Source organism: Odocoileus virginianus, chromosome 2 (genome assembly GCF_023699985.2).
Source record: "Odocoileus virginianus isolate 20LAN1187 ecotype Illinois chromosome 2, Ovbor_1.2, whole genome shotgun sequence".
Lineage (NCBI taxonomy): Eukaryota > Metazoa > Chordata > Mammalia > Artiodactyla > Cervidae > Odocoileus > Odocoileus virginianus.
In genome coordinates, this window is record NC_069675.1 from 7303502 (window position 1) to 7321660 (window position 18159).

Here is an 18159-nt window from a genome sequence, read left to right on the forward strand (position 1 = left end):
TTTTCTGATACCTTCCTGCTCATTCTATACTGGGACAAGTCGTTGAAATAGGGAAGGTGCATACTTGTGAATGTCTGTGCCTGTGTGTTTCAGAGTGCATTTCCACTGCTCTGGAGCTGAAGTTAATGAAAAGTTTCTAGTCTCTTAAACCTGAACCTTCACATTGCCATAGCATGGGACCCTTGAGAACCATAGCTTTATTGCTGGGGATGGAGAAGGGACTCATAGCATTGATTTTAGAAATTCATGTCTTTGTTCATGTGTTTTGAACTTTATGTTCAGAAAACTGCTCAGGCATAATTCCCATTGTCCCCCTTACCCAAGGACATTAACAGATGCTAAATGTAATTCCTCATATCGGATCCATAGGAATGTGAACTGAGCCGGGACTGTTCCCCCTCATGAACATCACCCCTTTCTGGTCCTCACCTTGTATCCTTGCATTGCTTTGGGATCCAGCCAGTGGGATACTGAAAACCCACTGTCCCGAGGAGGGAATGTCTCATTCCCATGACAGCCAGCAGCCCACCGGGCAATTACTGACTTCTTGCTGTGCTCTAAGAATTTCAGAAAATGTAGAAGTCCTTCTCTCGATATGGCAGTGGGTACCCAATATTCTTGCTTTGTTTTCATGTATTAGTAATTCCTCAGTCTTTCTTTTTTAGAGGACATTTAAAATACTTTTGGGCTTCTCTGGTGGCTTAGAAGGTAAAGAATCCGTCTACAGTGCAGGAAACCTGGGTTCTATCTCTGAGCTGGGGAGATCCAGATGGCAACCCCCTCCAGTATTCTTGCCTGGAGAATCCCCATGGACAGGGGAGCCTGGCAGGTTACAGTCCACGGGGTCGCAGAGTCAGACACAACTGAGCAATTAAGCACAAGCACACACAAAATATTTTTGATCTGTTGTTTCAGTTATGTTAGCACATTATTGCAAAGAAAGTAGGAAATGTTAATGACCAGTTCCATCTTATGAATATTCATTGAATATCCTGAATATTCATCGGAAGGACGGATGCTGAAGCTGAAGTGGCCACCTGATGGGAAGAGTTGACTCACTGAAAAAGACCATGATGCTGGGAAAGACTGAGGGCAGGAGGAGTAGGGGGCGACAGAGGATGAGATGGCTGGGTGGCATCACCGACTCAATGGACATGGATTTGAACAAACTCCAGGAGATAGTGAAGGGCAGGGAAGCCTGGTGGGCTGCAGTCCATTGGGTTGCAAAGAGTCGGACACGACTTAGCAACTGAACAACAAAAAATCTTACGAATGAGCAAACTGAGGCCCTGGTGGGAAGAATCCTTGGCTGTAGGGTGAGGCCTGGATCCTGCATCTCCAGGTATCAGGCCCACCTAGGGTATGTCCAGTAAAATGAGCACCTTTCCATGACATTTGTTTGTCCATTTTTGTGTGTGCTGGGTTTTCATTGCAGTGGGAGCTTAGTTGCCCATGGCATGTGGGATCTTAGTGCCCCAACCAGGGATCAAACCTGCATCTCCTGCATTGGAAGGCAGATTCCTAACCACTAGAAAACCAGAGAAGTCCTCTTCGTGGCATTTTAAAACGAGACTTTAACAAGAATTTCCAGAGTGATAGGCTCAGGCATGAAGTCAAGTGTTGGGCTGATGTCCCCGGACTGTGGCGGTAACCGCTGAGGTGTGAAGGTCATGTTCCCTTTCCTTCCTGTTTTCCTTTGTATGACTTGGTGATTATCATCTACTGAAAACTTGGAGAACAGGAAGAAACTGTGCTTTTGCTTGCCATGTTGTAGCTTCTCTCCTGGTTTCTCCTGGTGATGGCTTGCCCACCAATTGTAAGCAGTTAGAAGACCATCTCTTCAGGATGCAATTATCTGGGGCTTCTCTGATGGCTCAGGGTAAAGAATCTGCCTGCCAGTGCTGGAGACACAGATTCCATCCCTGGTCCGGGAAGATCCCACATGCCATGGAGCAGCTATGCCCATGTGCCACAGCTATTGAGCCTGTGCTCTAGAGCCCGGGAGCTGCAGCTATTGAAGACCATATGTGCCTAGAGCTCATGCTCCACGATAAAAGAAGCTGTCACAAGGAGAAGCCTGCACACGGTAACCAGAGAGTAGCTCCTGCTCGTCACAACTAGAGAAAAGCCCATGCAGCAACAAAGACCCAGGGCAGTAAAAAAATAAATAAATAAATAGATAAATATGCAAGGTAGAATCTCATTTCTAACATCATTAAGTCAAGATGGACAAAGAAGCACTTGCGCTACAGACTATCAATGATTATAAAGATCCAAAATGTAACCAGCAAAACTGCTAACCGTTTCTAAGGCAGATACCAGCCCCGGCCTCTGATATACAGGCTTCTCTTGAAGTTTCCCAAAATACCTCACCCCTATGGCCACTGCCCCAAAGAGCAGTCCCAGGGAAGCCCTGGTGCGTGACATGGGCTGTGTCATAAGAATGAGTAAGAACCCAGTTTTAACTTGAAGAGAAAATTCCTTAACTTTGATGCTTGGAGTATTCATGAGCATGCTTTCAGAAGAGTCTTCAGGTCTAAAGGCTGCAGTTGCTCCAGATGAGGAGTCTCTTTTTCCAAAATCAGTACATGGCGTTTGTGATGGGAGTTCCTCTGATGGGGGAGGTGGGGAGGGAGATGAAGTATTAAGAGGCTCAGAGCAAGCCTTGTTTGTTCTGCTGGGTGAATCCCTGCCGCACCATGCACCCATCCTCAGAGACAGAGTATCCTGTTTACATCAACACATTAAATCGAAGAACCCATTGAATCCTGAAGAACCCATTGAATCTCAAAGAACAACCCACTGAATCACAAAGAACAGTTGAGGGAGGGAGAGAGGGCACCATAACACAGGCTTCCATCTATGGCTCTGGGTCTCCTGCTCTGTTCACTGTCTCTTTGTACCTTATGCTGTCTTGGCAAATAAAAGGTTTATTTTTGATGATGCTTTTTGTACCTTCACTTATATCTTTGACTGATCCAAACAGACCTCGTTAAAATCTTAGGTATTTTTTTGATATTGAGCTTCATGAGCTGTTTGTATATTTTGGAGATTAACCCTTTGTCAGTTGCTTGATTTGCAAATATTTTCTCCCATTCTGAGGGTTTTTTGGTCTCATTTATGGTTTTATTTGTTATGTGAAAATTTTAAGTTTAATTAGGTCCAATTTGTTCATTTTTGTTTGTATTTTCATTACTCTAGGAAGTGGGTCAGAAAAAGATCTTGCAGTGATTTATGTTGGAGAGTGTTCTTCCTATGTTTTTCCTGTAAGAATCTTATAGTATCCAGTCTTACATTTAGATTTTTAATCCATTTTGAGTTTTTTTTTTTTTCCACCTTGAGTTTTTTTTTTTTTTTCCACCTTGAGTTTATTTTTTTTTCACCTTGAGTTTTTTTTTTATTTCACCCATTTTGAGTTTATTTTTGTGTATGGTATAAGGGAATGTTCTAATTTCATTCTTTTGCATGTAACTGTTCAGTTTTACCAGCACCACTTATTGACGAGACTGTCTGTTCCACTGTATATTCTTGTCCCTTTGTCATAGATTAGATGACTATACTCCAATTAAAAAAGGAGTACACATATAAGTATATAACTGAGTCAGTTTGCTATACACCTGAAACATTGTAAATCAACTTCAATTAAAAATATAAATTAGAAATTTAAAAAAACTTATGTTACCACCTCTCTCACTAAATGGAGCGGAGGAGTTGGGGAGGGGAGGAAGGTAGTAGAATGAGGCAGGAAATTAGTTAGATAATAGAGAAATAACTCATATCTCCCCTAATTTTCTGGCCCTGTTTAAGAAAAAAAGTGAAAAAGAAACAAACAAAACTGCATTATTATTTTTAAATGGTGACTCACCTATCTTCTGTTTTATTTTGTATAATTTTCCCTCACCTACATGGCAAAACTAGAAAATGCAGGGAGGAATTTGAAATTATAACACATTTTTTTTCTAACTTTACTGAGATGTAATGGGCATTGTATGAATTTAAGGTGTCAAATGTGATGATTAGATAATAGGTGTGTATTGCAGAATGATCACCACCGTGAAGTTAACTGACATATTCATCGCCTCACATAGTTACCCATCCTTGTATGTGTGTAGTGAGAACTTTCAAGTGCACAATACAGCATTATTAACTGCCCAAATGTACCATCCTATGCAGGATTGTCCAGTCACCATATGGCCCCTTAGATCCCAGAAGTTCTTATCTTATAATTGGAAATTTGTAGCCTATGAGCAATTTTCACCTTTTTCCCTTACACCCCCTCCAAACCCCTGGCAACCACCAGTGGACACTCTGTTTCTGTGACTTTGCTTTTTTTTTTTTAAAGATTCGATATGTGAGTGAAATAATATACTATTTGCCCAAAGTATGTAAATTCACCCAAAATGGTGTTTTTTATTAAAAAAAAAATGGCGAAAGGAGAAGGGAGCATCAGCGGATGATATAGTTAGCATTGCTGATTCAATGGCCATGAACTTGATCAAACACTTTGAGACAGGAGGACAGAGGAGCCTGGGGTGATACAGTCCATGGGGTCGCAAAGAGTCGGACACAACTTAGCGACCGAACAACAACTAAAACAAGCAATGTGTAAGTGATTTGGGAAATTATTTTCGCTTATTTTTATGGTTTAAACTTTTAATGAACTAGCTCCAGCTGGTGACCTCCCATGTTTGCTTGGCTTTTTTTGAAGGACGAAGGAAGAAAACTGGTGGATTGTCCCTTTTTCTTCCCCCTGGGTGTTGTCCAGTGCTGTGGCCACTGTGGCCATTGGCCACATGTGGCTTTTGAGCACTTAAAATGTGGTCATTCTAACTTGAGGTGGGTTCTAAGTATAAAATACACACCAGATTTTTAAGATTTAGTTGGAAGAGACTGTAGAGTATCTCATTAATGCTTTTTATATTTCTTGTTTGCATGTTGAAATGAAAATGTGTTAGATCTGTTGGATTAAATAAATACATTATGAAAGTTGCCTTCACTGGTTTATTGTTATGTTTTTAACTGTGACCACTAGGCAACTGAAGATTACTTATGGAGCTTGTATCACATCTCTGTTAGCTTTGTTCCATAGCATTCACTTAGTTTTTTTTTTTTAATTTGCATTTAGAGATTTTATTACATATTCTTTTTTAAATGTATTTATTTTTTTAAATGTAACATAATTACTTTACAATACTGTGATGGTTTTGGCCATACATCAATATGAGTCAGCCATAGGCATATATGGGCTTCCTTGGTGGCTCAGCTGGTAAAGAATCTGCCTGCAATGTGGGAGACCTGGGTTCGATCCCTGGGTTGGGAAGATCCCCTGGAGAAGGGAATGGCTACCCACTCTGGTACTCTGGCCTGGAGACCTCCATGGACTGTGTAGGCCATGGGGTCACAAAGAGTCGGACACAACTAAGTGACTTTCACACAGGCATACATGTGTCCCCTCCATCTGCAGCAAAGGAGACACAGAGGTGAAGGACAGACTTTTGGACTCAGTGGGAGGAGAGGATGGGATGATTTGAGAGAATGGCTTTGGAACATACACATTACCAGTGTTAGTTTTGCTACTTGGAAATTTAAAGATTTGTTCCAATGTGTTTTCTTCCCTTTGATAAAGTAAAAGAAAGAAAAATGAGGGTGTGAAAAAAAATGGGAAAAATAGAGCTGATGTGCAATTTCCCCATCAACGGTAGCTGTGTGGTTTATAAAGAACCTTTCTTTCGGAACAGGGAGATCAGAAAGGAAGGGGAAGATCACTGAAGGGAGAGTGGAGGGGTCTTCTGAGGCAGCTTGAGATGATTAAGAAGTCAAATTTAAGCCACCATAAAAAATGAAAACTGTTGCCCCAAACCTGCATTTAGGGGTTTTGCTATGTTTTCCCGTCGCCCAGCCATGTCCAACTCTTTGTGACCTCATGGACTACAGCCCACCAGGCTCCCCCGTCCTTTGCTACTGGAGAAGAGAAAGGCAAATCACTCTAGCATTCATGCCTCAAGAACCCCATGAACAGTGTGAAGAGGGGTTTTGGTATAAACACCTTCAACATCTAGCTCAGTGGTGGGATTCTCTCTGAGCAAAAGTTGTCACTCCTACAGACATGGGCTTCCCAGGTAGCCCAGTGGTAAAGAATATACTTGCTAATGCAGGAGCCATAGTGAGACCCAGGTTTGATCCCTGGGTTGAGAAGATCCCCTGGAGGAGGGTAAGGCAACCTACTCCAGTATTCTTGTCTGGAAAATTCCATGGACAGAGGAGCCTAGGGAGGTGGGGGGGAAGCTATAGTCCATGGGGTCACAAAAGAGGTGGACACAACTGAGCATGCACACGCATGCACACACACACATAATACAGGGATGAACAAAATCCTTTAAAACAGATTCCCTGTGTTTAGAGATTTCATATTTTTCATGAACTAAAATTGCAAACTTATCTGATATGTAATATTCAGAATACATTTTCTCACCCCATTTTCTTAGAGGTAAAACAACCCTTCAAGCACTATTTCAATCTCTGTTTTTGTCTGTATTTGTTCTGTGGACTAAGATCAATAGCACCTATATATTGTGGTCTGTATGGGAAATGCAATTTACTTATGCAGTCCGTGAAATTTCAATTACACGAGTCCTGTGTGGTTCAGTTACAGTTTGTAATTAGGTGTTTTAAGGTATGTTAAGAATTCAAGAAATAGTATATGGGGTATTTCATAGTAGTAGTTAAAAATCAGAGAACAAAAATTTAAAATAGCTGCCATAATAAATGTTACCAGAGAGCGTTTTCTTTTGTGAACAATATTTTATGGATTTCTATTTAAGACCAAATGAATAAAGTAATATAATTTGGGGCCTTTCTCACCCAAGGTTTGTGGTGTGGTGGCTTCTGAAGTGGGTCATTTTCAAGGAGCCTTATTCTAGGTAGACTCAAAAAAGATTTGATTTTGGTGGAGGCAAAACAAAACAAAAAAACCTAAGTAAAATAAAGTACCACATTGTTGCAGATGATCAGGGATAGATTTTTAAAGCTACTCCTCATCTCCTAAAATGTTTTTGGGAATCTTGTGTTTATCAGTTGTACTGAAGGAATAATAATTTTAGTTTATATGAAACACAACAGAAAAGTTAAATTTCTGAGGAAGAAGTGGTACCATGCATAGTCAATCCAATAAATGCTGTATTTAAGCAGCTTGTGAAAACCCATTCATTACCTTCTCAGAACGACATTTACCTAAAAGACAGACTGGGGGTAATTTTTTGGTTATTCTTTAGGACCAATCCTGCCACTGCTCTTCTCAGTGAGTGCAGCTAATCAAGAGGTTTAGTCTGGGTTGAGAATTCCTAGACAGGAAAATATCTAGTATTTTCCTGGCAAATTTAAGTTTCATGAAACTGTAGCAGTTTGTTGAATTAAGAACTGATTCCCTGAGATCTATTTGAAGAATGGATCTTTTCGCACAGTGAAAGGAAATGTTGGCATAGTGAAAGAGTGTGGAGGACAGAGGGGTCTGGCGTGCTGCAGTCCATGGTGTCACAAACAGTCGACCATGACTGAATGACTAAACAATTTTCACATAACTGGATAATACTGACTGTGCCACCCCTTTGCTTTTCCAGCTGTTTTGTCTTGTCTTTATCTGAAAATGATTATATTGCTTCAGGTCTATGCTTCATGGAAGTTGTAGAAAATAACTTGATTCATTGATCAAGTCATCACTGGATTGCTCTTGGTCTAGAGCTTAACAATTTTTTTAAATTTTTATTTTTTGGCTGTGCTGAGTCTTCTTGCATGGGCTTTCTCTAGCCCTGCGGTCGGGGACTCCACTCTAGATGTGGTGCACAAGCTTCTCGTCGTGGTGGCTGCTCTTGTTGCAGGGCACAGGCTCTCGGGCACGTAGGCTTCAGTAGCTGTGGTTCCCGGGCCCTAGAGCACACACTCAGTACTTGTGGTGCATGGGCTTAGTTGCCCCGAGGCATTTGGGATCTTCCCTGATCAGAGACCAAACCCGAATCTCCTGCATTGGCAGGTGAATTCTTCACCGCTGAGCCACCAGAGAAGCCCTGGAGCTTACAATTTAAAGTTGCATTTTCCTCTTTCAAACTCTCAAGTCTGAGACTTGCCATAAGTCTATGTAGGCCAAGGTGCAAAACAAGGTTATTATAACCAGAAATGTAAATATGGTATAATGGCTGAGAAATAATTCCCATTTCTGTTTTCCCTCAAAGGGATGGCACAACCAGTATTATCCAGTTATGTGCACCACATCTAGAAAACTCATAGTGAAACGCAGTGTGCAGGGGCCACTCACTTCACACTTTTGAGTATGACAGCTTTGAACACATGGTTAAAGTCACATTTTCATTCCTTTCATGAGAGCGTTAGACCAGGGAATTCAGCTCTGGGTGCGGATCCAACTTCCAAAACCAGTTATTGTTTACTTGCTAAGTCATGTCTGACTCTTTGAAAGCCCACGGACCTCAGCCTACCAGGCTCCTCTATTCATGGGATTTCCCAGGCAACAATACTGGAGTGGGTTGCCATTTTCTCCTCCAGGGATCTTCCCGACCCAGGGATCAAACCTGTGTCTCCTGCATTATGGGCAGATTCTTTACTGCTGAGCCACCAGAGAAGCTCTGTAAGCAGGAGCCCAGCTGAAACAATAGAGGGAGGCTCTGGGTTAGTAAAGCCAAAGTGTTAGTTGCTAAGTCTTGTCTGACTCTTTGCAACCCTATGGACTGTGTTAGCCCACCAGGCTCCTCTCTCCATGGAATTCTCCAGGCAAGAATACTGGAGTGGGTTGTCATTCCCTGCTCCAGGGGATCTTCCCTGACCCAGGGATCCAACCTGGGTCTCTCGCACATGCAGACAGATTTTTTTTTACCTTTTGAGCCACCAGGCAAACTCCAAATCAAACCAGATTCCACCATAAAGGGGGAATGTATTGGCTCATATAAATAAATTCTTGTAGGTCTGGCCTTGGTGTGATGGTAACGGAGACTCCAGGTCACCTGGCCACCTGGACAGTCTTTCTCCTTCAGCTGTGTCTTTCTCCATGTGATGACTACCTTCTCATCAAACCAAGGTCACAGACTTTGGGCTTTCTGTCTCTACAACCTCGTCCCTATAAACAGAGATCTACCCTGCCAGCCCCAGGCAGAAGAAATTTTGAGGGAAGGACTGTGATTGGCCCAGGGATTTGGAGAACTGTGATTGGATCAGCCTGTGTCTCATGACCAGCTGACAATATGAGAAATAGAGTCTGTTAGCAGAAGAAAGCAGTGAGAGTAAACCCACTGGGAGAGATGGCTATTTCCATCTGTGTCGATTATACATCATTAAGGGAAGCTCAATCCTTGATAATAAAACATATAAATAATACAGTGGGGGTGGGGCTGGTGATACTGCATTGAAGCCTCAGTGATGAAGAGAAGGGCATTCTGGGGAGAGACAGAAGGCTCCCAGGTGAAGCGCCCACCTACACATAAGAACTGAGTCTAGGGTGATAAGAGAGGCACATGTCTACTTTTCTTTTTTATTGAAGTGTAGTTGATTTGCAATGTTGTGTTAGTTTCTGCTCTACAGTGAAGTGACTCAGTTATACATATATACATATTTAAGTTATCTATATATATGTATTTATTTCTTTTCAGATTCTTTTCCATTTTGGTTTATTACAGGATACTGAATATAGTCCCCTGTGCTATACAGTCAGACCTTATTATTTATCCATCCTATATATGATAGGTTGCATCTGGTAATCCCAAACTTTTCATAGGATCATCTCTAGATCCATCCATGTCGCTGCAGATGGCATTAGTTCATTCTTTTTGTGGCTGAGCAGTATTCCATTATATATATGGACAACAGCTTATTTATCCATTCATCTGTTGATGGACACTTAGGTTGCTTCCATATCTAAGCTATTTAGTAGTCCAGCTTAATCATGTATGATAGGACCTGGTTGTTTATCCATCCTATATATAAAAGTTTGCATCTGCGAATCCCAAACTCCCACTCTGTCCTTTCCCCACCCCCAGCAGATGCCCAGTTTTGGCCTGTGTTGTTCTGTAGACACTCGGGAGCCTTTGGAAACTGTAAGCAGGGAGGTTACTCGCTCTTTTTTTGCTTTCTAGTGAATCCATGATTGGAGAGCTTCTAAACCCTTTTATACCATCCCTCAGGACACTGATAATGTTTGAATAATCCTCTGTGTATAATCAAAGCTGTGGTTTTTCCAGTAGTCATGTATGGATGTGAGAGTTGGACCATAAAGAAGTCTGAGCATTGAAGAAGAACTGATGTTTTCAAATTGTGGTGCTGGAGAAAACTCTTGAGAGTCCCCTGGACTGCAAGGAGATCAAACCAGTCAATCCTAAAGGAAATCAAACCTGAATATTCATTGGAAGGACTGATGCTAAAGCTGAAACTCCAATACGTTGGCCACCTGATGTGAAGAGCCAACTCATTGGAAAAGACCCTGATGCTGGCAAAGACTGAGGGCAGGAGGAAAAAGGGGCTTCAGAGGGTAAGATGGTTAGATAGCATCACTGACTCAATGGACATGAATTTGAGCAAACTCCAGGAGATAGTGAAGGACAGGGAAGCCTGACAATTGAACAACAAGAAGAACTGCGGTGGAAGCTAGAAGGCAGGGCCTCAGGCTTGCTAGATGCCTAGGGATGAGGACTCTGTCCAGGCAGGAGGGTGGGAACGTGTGTCCAGCAGCAGAATGAAGGTGCCTGCATACTAGTCTAGGCAAGAGAAGGTGGGAATGTACACCCGGATGCAAATAATGAATATTGTGAGAAGGGAAGGGAAAATAGGTGGCAAAGTGTAATTAAATCCACAACAGTCCTCACATCTCATGTGAACCCTTGTTTTCACTCTCCAATAGATCTTTAAATAACAGGATTCAGGTGTCAGCTCTTTTTCTCTTTCATTTTTCCTCCTCTGAACCTTCTTCCTGGGCTCCCTTGGTTTCCTCAAACTTTGATGTATTTTGGAATCACCTGAGAAGGTTGCTATGGATACAGAATCCCAGGACCCTGCCAGAGATTCTGAGTCCATAGGTCTCAGATGGGGGTCTTGGCATTTGCGTTTTTTTCCAAGGACCACTCAGAATCATGTGGTCAACAAACTACACTTTTAGAAATAATTCTCGGCTACTAGTGTGAGGAGCAGAGGACTTCCAGAATGTGGCAGCCTCCGATGAGGGTCTCAGTGCTCCCAGGTTAAATCCTGGGAACACTCTGCCTGCTCACTGGTGCAGGGTTGTCACGTAGCAGCTGATTCTCATACCTGCCTGCAACCCTCTCCCAATGTCTACCAGGTGTTCTCCAGCTGGAAAACTTTAATTCCATCATTGTGATTTTGGTCCAATCTTTCTGTCACTCATGCCTTCATCAGCAGTCCTCAACTAGAGTCAGTGGACACCGCGGGTCCCTTGATGCCTTGTATTTCATATCACACTTTTGACAATGAGCTGTGGCCTCTTATGTGTTTTTGCACAAAACCATGATTGCTTTGTGTTAAGTCGCTGCAATCGTCTCTAACTCTTTGTGAGCCTTTGGACCGTGGCCCGCCAGGCTCCTCTGTCCGTGGGATTCTCCAGGCAAGAATACTGGAGCAGGTTGCCATTTCCTCCTCCAGGAGATCTTGACCCAGGGACCAAACTTTAGGAGCCAGAAAATGAACTATAAATAATAGTTGAACACATCCAAAGGAGAAAAATACAAAAGATGTGGAAAATCCATGAAATGGACAAGAATTCATGAATACCAAACATCTATATTTGTTGGAATTAATTTCATTTTGAAATTTTAAGAAAGGTTGTTCAGTTTTTGTGGTTGGATATTTCTTTGCAAAACTTTGTTTTTTCTTTTCATTTCCTCATGTGTCAAACTCACTCTCTCTGGGTTGTCAGGTTTACTGGAAGAGGCGATCCGTTATATAGTAATTTGTGCCCTGGAATAATTAATTTACCTCACATGAGTGAGTACTTTATTCTGAGAACTTGCAGTGTACCCTGAGTCATCGCAGACCTGGCTTTAATCAGTGCAGAGAAAGCTTGTTAATTGTCCCTCGTCTTTGCTAATGCTTGGCTCTGATTAGTGAAGCAGGCTTTTATGTTTGATGAAGACTTTATGGAGAATATGCAACTGTTGTTTGGGCTGTCTTTTCCTGCAACTGAATCTATACATTTTAAGATCACACACAGGCATGGCATGGACACCAGAGACTTTTGCAACATCTTTTCTATCAGTTCAATTCTAATTCTAAACAGGTCTCCCAATGTTGCAACTGAAATTAGAGAATTGATCACTCTTGAAAGACATAAGAGCGCTTGTATTCATAAAGTGAATGAACTGAGTCATGGCTACACAATATGTAGGTAAACACAGATAAGGTGTGTACGTATTTTATGTTCATAACCAGAAGTCTGCCTTCACCACCCACCATCTGTATGGATGCCTTTCTCTTTGGTTCTACAGTTGCCAACTGCCTAGTGAAGGATTCTGGGTCTCCATTAAGCTAGACTCAGCCAGCAGCTTCCTGGTGCCTCAGATGAAAGAATCCGCCTGCAAGGCAGAAGATCTGGGTTGGTCCCTGGGTTGGGAAGATCCCCTGGAGAAGGAAATGGCAATCCAGTCCAATATTCTTGCCTGGGAAATCCCATGGAGAGAGGAGCCTACCCGGATACAGTCCATGGGGCCGTAAAGAGTTGGACATGACTGAGTGGCTAACACTTTCACTTTCAGCCAGCAGCAGGTGAACATACACGTGGTACCACTGATGCAGGGAGCCGTGGTGGAGGAAGAAGGCCAACCCCTGCCTGAGAGTGTGCATGCTGGTGGAAAGGAAGTGAACATTGTTTCATTGATCACCAGGGTGGAGGCATGGAGTACAATAAAGGAGAAAAGTGTTGGTTGGAGTTTTCTAGTCAGAAAATAGTCCAGTGACAGATTATCAGAATAGAAAGTCTGTTTTCTCCCTGAAGACTGTTGAGACAGTATTAGCTGGCCTGAAATTTTTCTATACTGCATTGAGAGTGGGACAGTGATGAAGAAAAAAAAAAATCTCAACTGCTGGTGAATCTAAAAACCACTAGTTATCGTGATTTAGCTTCTCCATCTCTAAATTGGTAAAAATCACCCTGCAGTTATGTTAAACCCTAGTATGGACTTAACAAAGCAGAGGGCACTGGTGAATTCTGTATGTACCTTCCCTCCACGTAGTCACATGGAAAAGAACCTAACACCCGTTCAAAGGTGGACCTGTTTGGGGAGATTATATGGACCAAGCGCTGCAGTGGATTTTGAAAACCAACAACCATTGTGGGAAAGAAGGTGACTCTAGTCTCTAGGTCGTGCCCATCCAGATCTGTCCTGCACATGTACTTAAGTTTTCTTTCTAAAATACAGATCTGTTGATGACACCCCACCATTCCCATGAGTTGAGAACACACTAACGAGGTGCCAGGCACTGTGATAAGCATTGAGGACACTGTTTCCCCCATGAAGCTTCCAGCTGGGTTGTGGAGATAAACTTTAATTATATGGTTGAAGATATAATCTCATGTTCTCCCCTCCAGCCTATAGCATAGGCTCCTAAGCATCACATATTCAATATGAGTGTCACGTGTCCTTGTTGTTCAGTCGCTAAGTCATGTCCAACTCTGCGACCCCATGGACTGTGGCACACTAGGCTTCCCTGCTCTTCACCATCTCCCAGAGTTGGCTCAAACTTATGTCCATTGAGTCAGTGATGCTATCAAAACATCTCATCCTCTGTTGCCCCCTTCTCCTCCTGCCTTCAATGTTTCCCAGCATCAGGGTCTTTTCCAATGATTTGGCTCTTTGAATCAGGTGGCCAAAGAATTGGAGCTTCAGCTTCCGTATCAGTCCTTCCAATGAGTACTCAGGGTTGATTTCCTTTACGATTGACTGGTTGGATCTCCTTGCAGTCCAAGGGACTCTCCAGAGTCTTCTCCAGCACCGCAGTTCAAAAGCATCAATTCTTCTGTGCTCAGCCTTCTTTATGGTCCAGCTCTCACATCTGTACGTGACCACTGGAAAAACCGTAGCTTTGACTGTAGGGATCTTTGTCAGCAAAGTGGTGTTTCTGCTTCTTCATACGCTGTCTGGGTTTGTCATGTGTGTGCCTCCCTAATTAGAGGGAGACTAGTGCTGCAGTCCTTGGGGTTGCAAACAGTCAGACGTAACTGAACAACAGCAACAAAGCTCATTTGTAGTTTTGTGTACATAGGGTGGTATTGAAGGGGAGGTGGTTTGACTGGCTTAGAGCGCCCTATGTAAAAAAAAGACCCCTGTTGGCAGTGCAGTACCTCCTGGCCTTTGTTTGAGAGGTTCTGTGCATTGACCTGTACGTGACAGACTAGAAAGTGACCCTTGGAACACTCGTCCCCAGCCTGAACAGTGCATCCACGTCATAAAGATGCCCACGTTTCCCAAACGAGGGCGCCGTGGGCGCTGGGTCTCTGGTACCTGCCGAGGCTGTTTCTCACCCTAGAGGATCACACCTGTGCTGGTCGGAGGCTGTGTTGAGTTACAGGGAGGTGTCTGGCAGACAGAAGCCTCACTCGGTGTCATGTTAAGGACACAAAGCAATGGAAAATGATCCTGTGAACATTCATGCAAAATTCATGGTTTTTTTTTTATTCCTACAGCATAGCTGTAGTTTTCAATAATTTCTGAATAGAAATTTTTGTTAAACTGCTCCCTGAATGAACTAAAGATTGCTTTTCGCCTGTGTGGTTTATATTTTTCCCAGTGAACGAATGTGAGCATGATCTCAGAGGGAAATAAATAACATGTTCACAAAACAACTTTCTTTAATCTCTTAAAAATCACTTCTTGAATGATAAAGAAAAAATCCAAATCCAAGCGGGACTGAGGGAAATAGGGTTTAGTATGAGACAAGTAGGGGCTTCAATTCTATGTTGTTATTTAGTCGCTAAGTCGTGTCCGACTCTTTGCAGCCCTGTGGACTGTAGTCTGCCGTTCTCCTCTGTCTATGGGATTTCCCAGGCAAGAACACTGGAGTGGGTTGCGGTTCCCTCCTCCAGAGAATCTTTCTGCCCTAGAGATGGAACCCCACAGCGTCTTCAGTGGCAGGCGTGTTCTTTACCGCTGAGGCACTCGTGGCTTCTTCAGTTCTGTAGCTGATGGTTTATTATTAAAAATGAAAGTGATTGGATACTTAGGTTGCTTCCACATCTTGGCCATTGTAAATAGTGCTGCAGTGAGCACTAGGGTGTATCTTTTTGATTTGTGGTTTCCTCTCAATTTGTGCCTGGGAATGGGCTTGTTGGATCATACGGCCACTCTCTTGTTAGTTTTTTGAGGAACCTCCTTACTGTTGTCCATAGTGGCCGCACTGATTTATGTTCCCAACGACAGGGTGGGAGTGTTCACATTTCTCCACACCCTCTTTAGCATTTATTGTTTGTGAATTTTTTGATGATGTCCATTCTGATGGGTGTGAGATGATAACTTCATTGTAGTCTAGATTTGCATTTCTCTAGTAATTAGTGATGTTGAGCATCTTTTCATGTGCCTCTTGGCCACCTTTATGTTTTATTTACTCCAATAAAAAATTTTTTTTTAAATTCTATGCAACCAACAAGGACCTACTGTATAGCACAGGGAACTCTGCACTATATTATGTAACAACCTAAATGGGAAAAGAATTTGAAAAAGAAGATGTACACATATACATATAGCTGAATCACTTTTTACACCTGAAACTAACACCACAATGTTAATCAATTATACTCCAATACAAAATAGAAAGTTAAAAGTGTAGAGGTCAAGAAAAGAGCATAAAGAGCTCTGTGCTCCCAGAGTTTTGGAAATGTGGGGAAAACAAGCAAAACAGTTTCCTTCCTTTTGGAATTTTCAGAGCCTCTGAATACATTTTGAATTTTCCAGAAGTGAATATAATAGATAAGCATTGGGTTAGTCTAAAAGTTCATTCAGATTTTTTCCATGAGATGTTAACAGAAAAACTTGAACAAAGTTTTGGGCCAACCCAATAGAAATGAGAACCAGAAGTAAGGCATCAGAGTCACAATGAGTGAGTAGGTCCAGAAGATTCAGGATGAGGGACAGAAGATGACTGGTGAGCAGAAAAATGGTGAGGGGCACTGAGGATGTGCAAAGAGAAGTCCAGTGTGACCGGTTTCAAATTTAGGATTTTAGACAATAGTGTAGCATTTGGGGCACAAGAGGAAAAAAGAAGATGGAACTGGCTTTATAGGAAGATAATGGGTTTTGAATTTATTAGGAGCTTGTTTTATTTGTGATGTTGGCAGACTAGCTGATATACTGATGTCCACATCCAGAGACTTGAAAGCTGGGCAGAGCCAAGTTGGAGCCTTGGATATTGATGAAGACTTCCAGAAATAATAGGGTTTCCAAGGATGCAAATTACAGTCACTTACAAAAATCAATCAATGATGTAGTTGTGGGTGGAAGGGTAGAGCCAGCCTCATCAGCTACCTGCTGACTCATATTCTGATTGGGACCATTATCCTTTTTAAATAGAAGCTAATCTCTTCTTGCAGAATCACGGCTTGTGCGATGACCATGAATAAGTACGTGGAAGAGAACGTGTCTCAGAAATCCTACACGACCATCAAGTATTTCATGAAAATGCTAAGCAGCGTCAGCGAGACCCTGATCTTCATCTTCATGGGCGTGTCCACTGTGGGGAAGAACCACGAGTGGAACTGGGCCTTCGTCTGCTTCACTCTGGCCTTCTGCCTCATCTGGAGGGCTCTGGGTAATGAGCACATGTCTCCTCCATGGGCCTGGGAGTCTGGTACAGAAGCACTGGTCCTTCCTTCTTTCCCTCTGCTTTGTGGTTGCTCTTGTTACTTCCCTTCATCTTAGGTTCTTGTCTTTCTTATCTCCTTTCTCCAGCTCCTCCTCTTCCTCCTTATTCTCCATGTTCTCCTCCTCCTTCTTTCCCTGCATCCTGACATGTTCTTTTCTTCCTGGAGTATTTTTATGCCTTTGCTCTAAGTGGAATTAACTGCTCTTGGTGTCTCTGATTCCATGTTCTCACTCACTGTCTTGGAACAACACAAGTCCCAGAACCCAGTGATGTGAGTCAGGCTGGTAGGAAAGGGCTTCTTCTGAAATACAGAAGGTCCCCTTCATATGAACTAATTTGGCTCAAAGAGCATGTTCATACTTCCAATTCGTTAGTAAGTCCGACAAAATTAGCCTAGGTACCCAACTAATACAATCGGCTATATGGTACTGTCCTGTAATAGATTTATGATACTTTGCACACAAACAGTGCTAATAAAAAAAACCTAACAAACACAAAAAATAAAGAGAAGATTTTTAATCTTACTGTACCTTAAAAAGTACAGTAGCAACAATACAGCTGCTGGCATCCAGGGGCTGGCATCAAGTGAACAGGCACGAAGAGTTCCTCCCTGGAGGAAGGAGAGGAGGTGGGAGATGGTAGAGCTGAAGGATCGTCAGCAACAGGAGACGGAGGGCAAGCTGCAACTTCACTCATGCCTGACATTGACCGCACATGTTCTGGCTCCTTACTGTGTTCAGTTCTGTGCACCCTCTTGAAAAAGATCATGTAACGTCTAGGTGGTAGCTCTTTTTATCTCATCATAGGTGACATCCTGGGCTTAAGATGAAGATACTATACTACTGTACTCTACAGAGTTGTTGTTTAGTGGCTGAGTCCTGTCTGACTCTTTGCAACCTCATGGACTGTAGCCTGCCAGGCTCCTCTGTCCATGGGATGTCCCAGGCAAGAATACTGGAGTGGGTTGCCATTTCTTCCTCCAAGGGATCTTCCCAATCAGGGATTGAAACCACATCTCCTGCATTGATTTTTTTTTTTAACCACTGAGGCACATGGGAAGCCCACTCTGTAGAGTCCTGTAAAGTACAAAACCACAGTCTCTTGTAGAGAATGCACGCGTGTGACAAGTCACAGTGCACGCCAGACAAGTGAACTGATTTATGCGGTTAGACACGGGAACAAATGTGCATATCTTTGAAAGTTTGAAACTTGAAAGTTCCTGTGTTGGGGACTTAACTGTACTTTGCCCTGAAACAGAAAACATGTCTTCCTGTTCCCGTGTCCTGGCCTGACACATGCTGT

The 18159-nt window shown here is 42.7% G+C and overlaps 1 protein-coding gene across 2 annotated transcripts in view; it reads left to right on the forward strand.

Moving 5' to 3' along the window:
• Positions 1-18159, forward strand: part of SLC9A2 (solute carrier family 9 member A2) — an 88149-nt gene that overhangs the window by 36230 nt on the left and 33760 nt on the right. For both annotated transcript variants that reach the window (XM_020874893.2, XM_070475608.1), the window contains one exon: positions 16586-16803. In XM_020874893.2, the coding sequence (XP_020730552.1) occupies positions 16586-16803 (218 nt within the window). The remainder of the gene's footprint in view (positions 1-16585; positions 16804-18159) is intronic.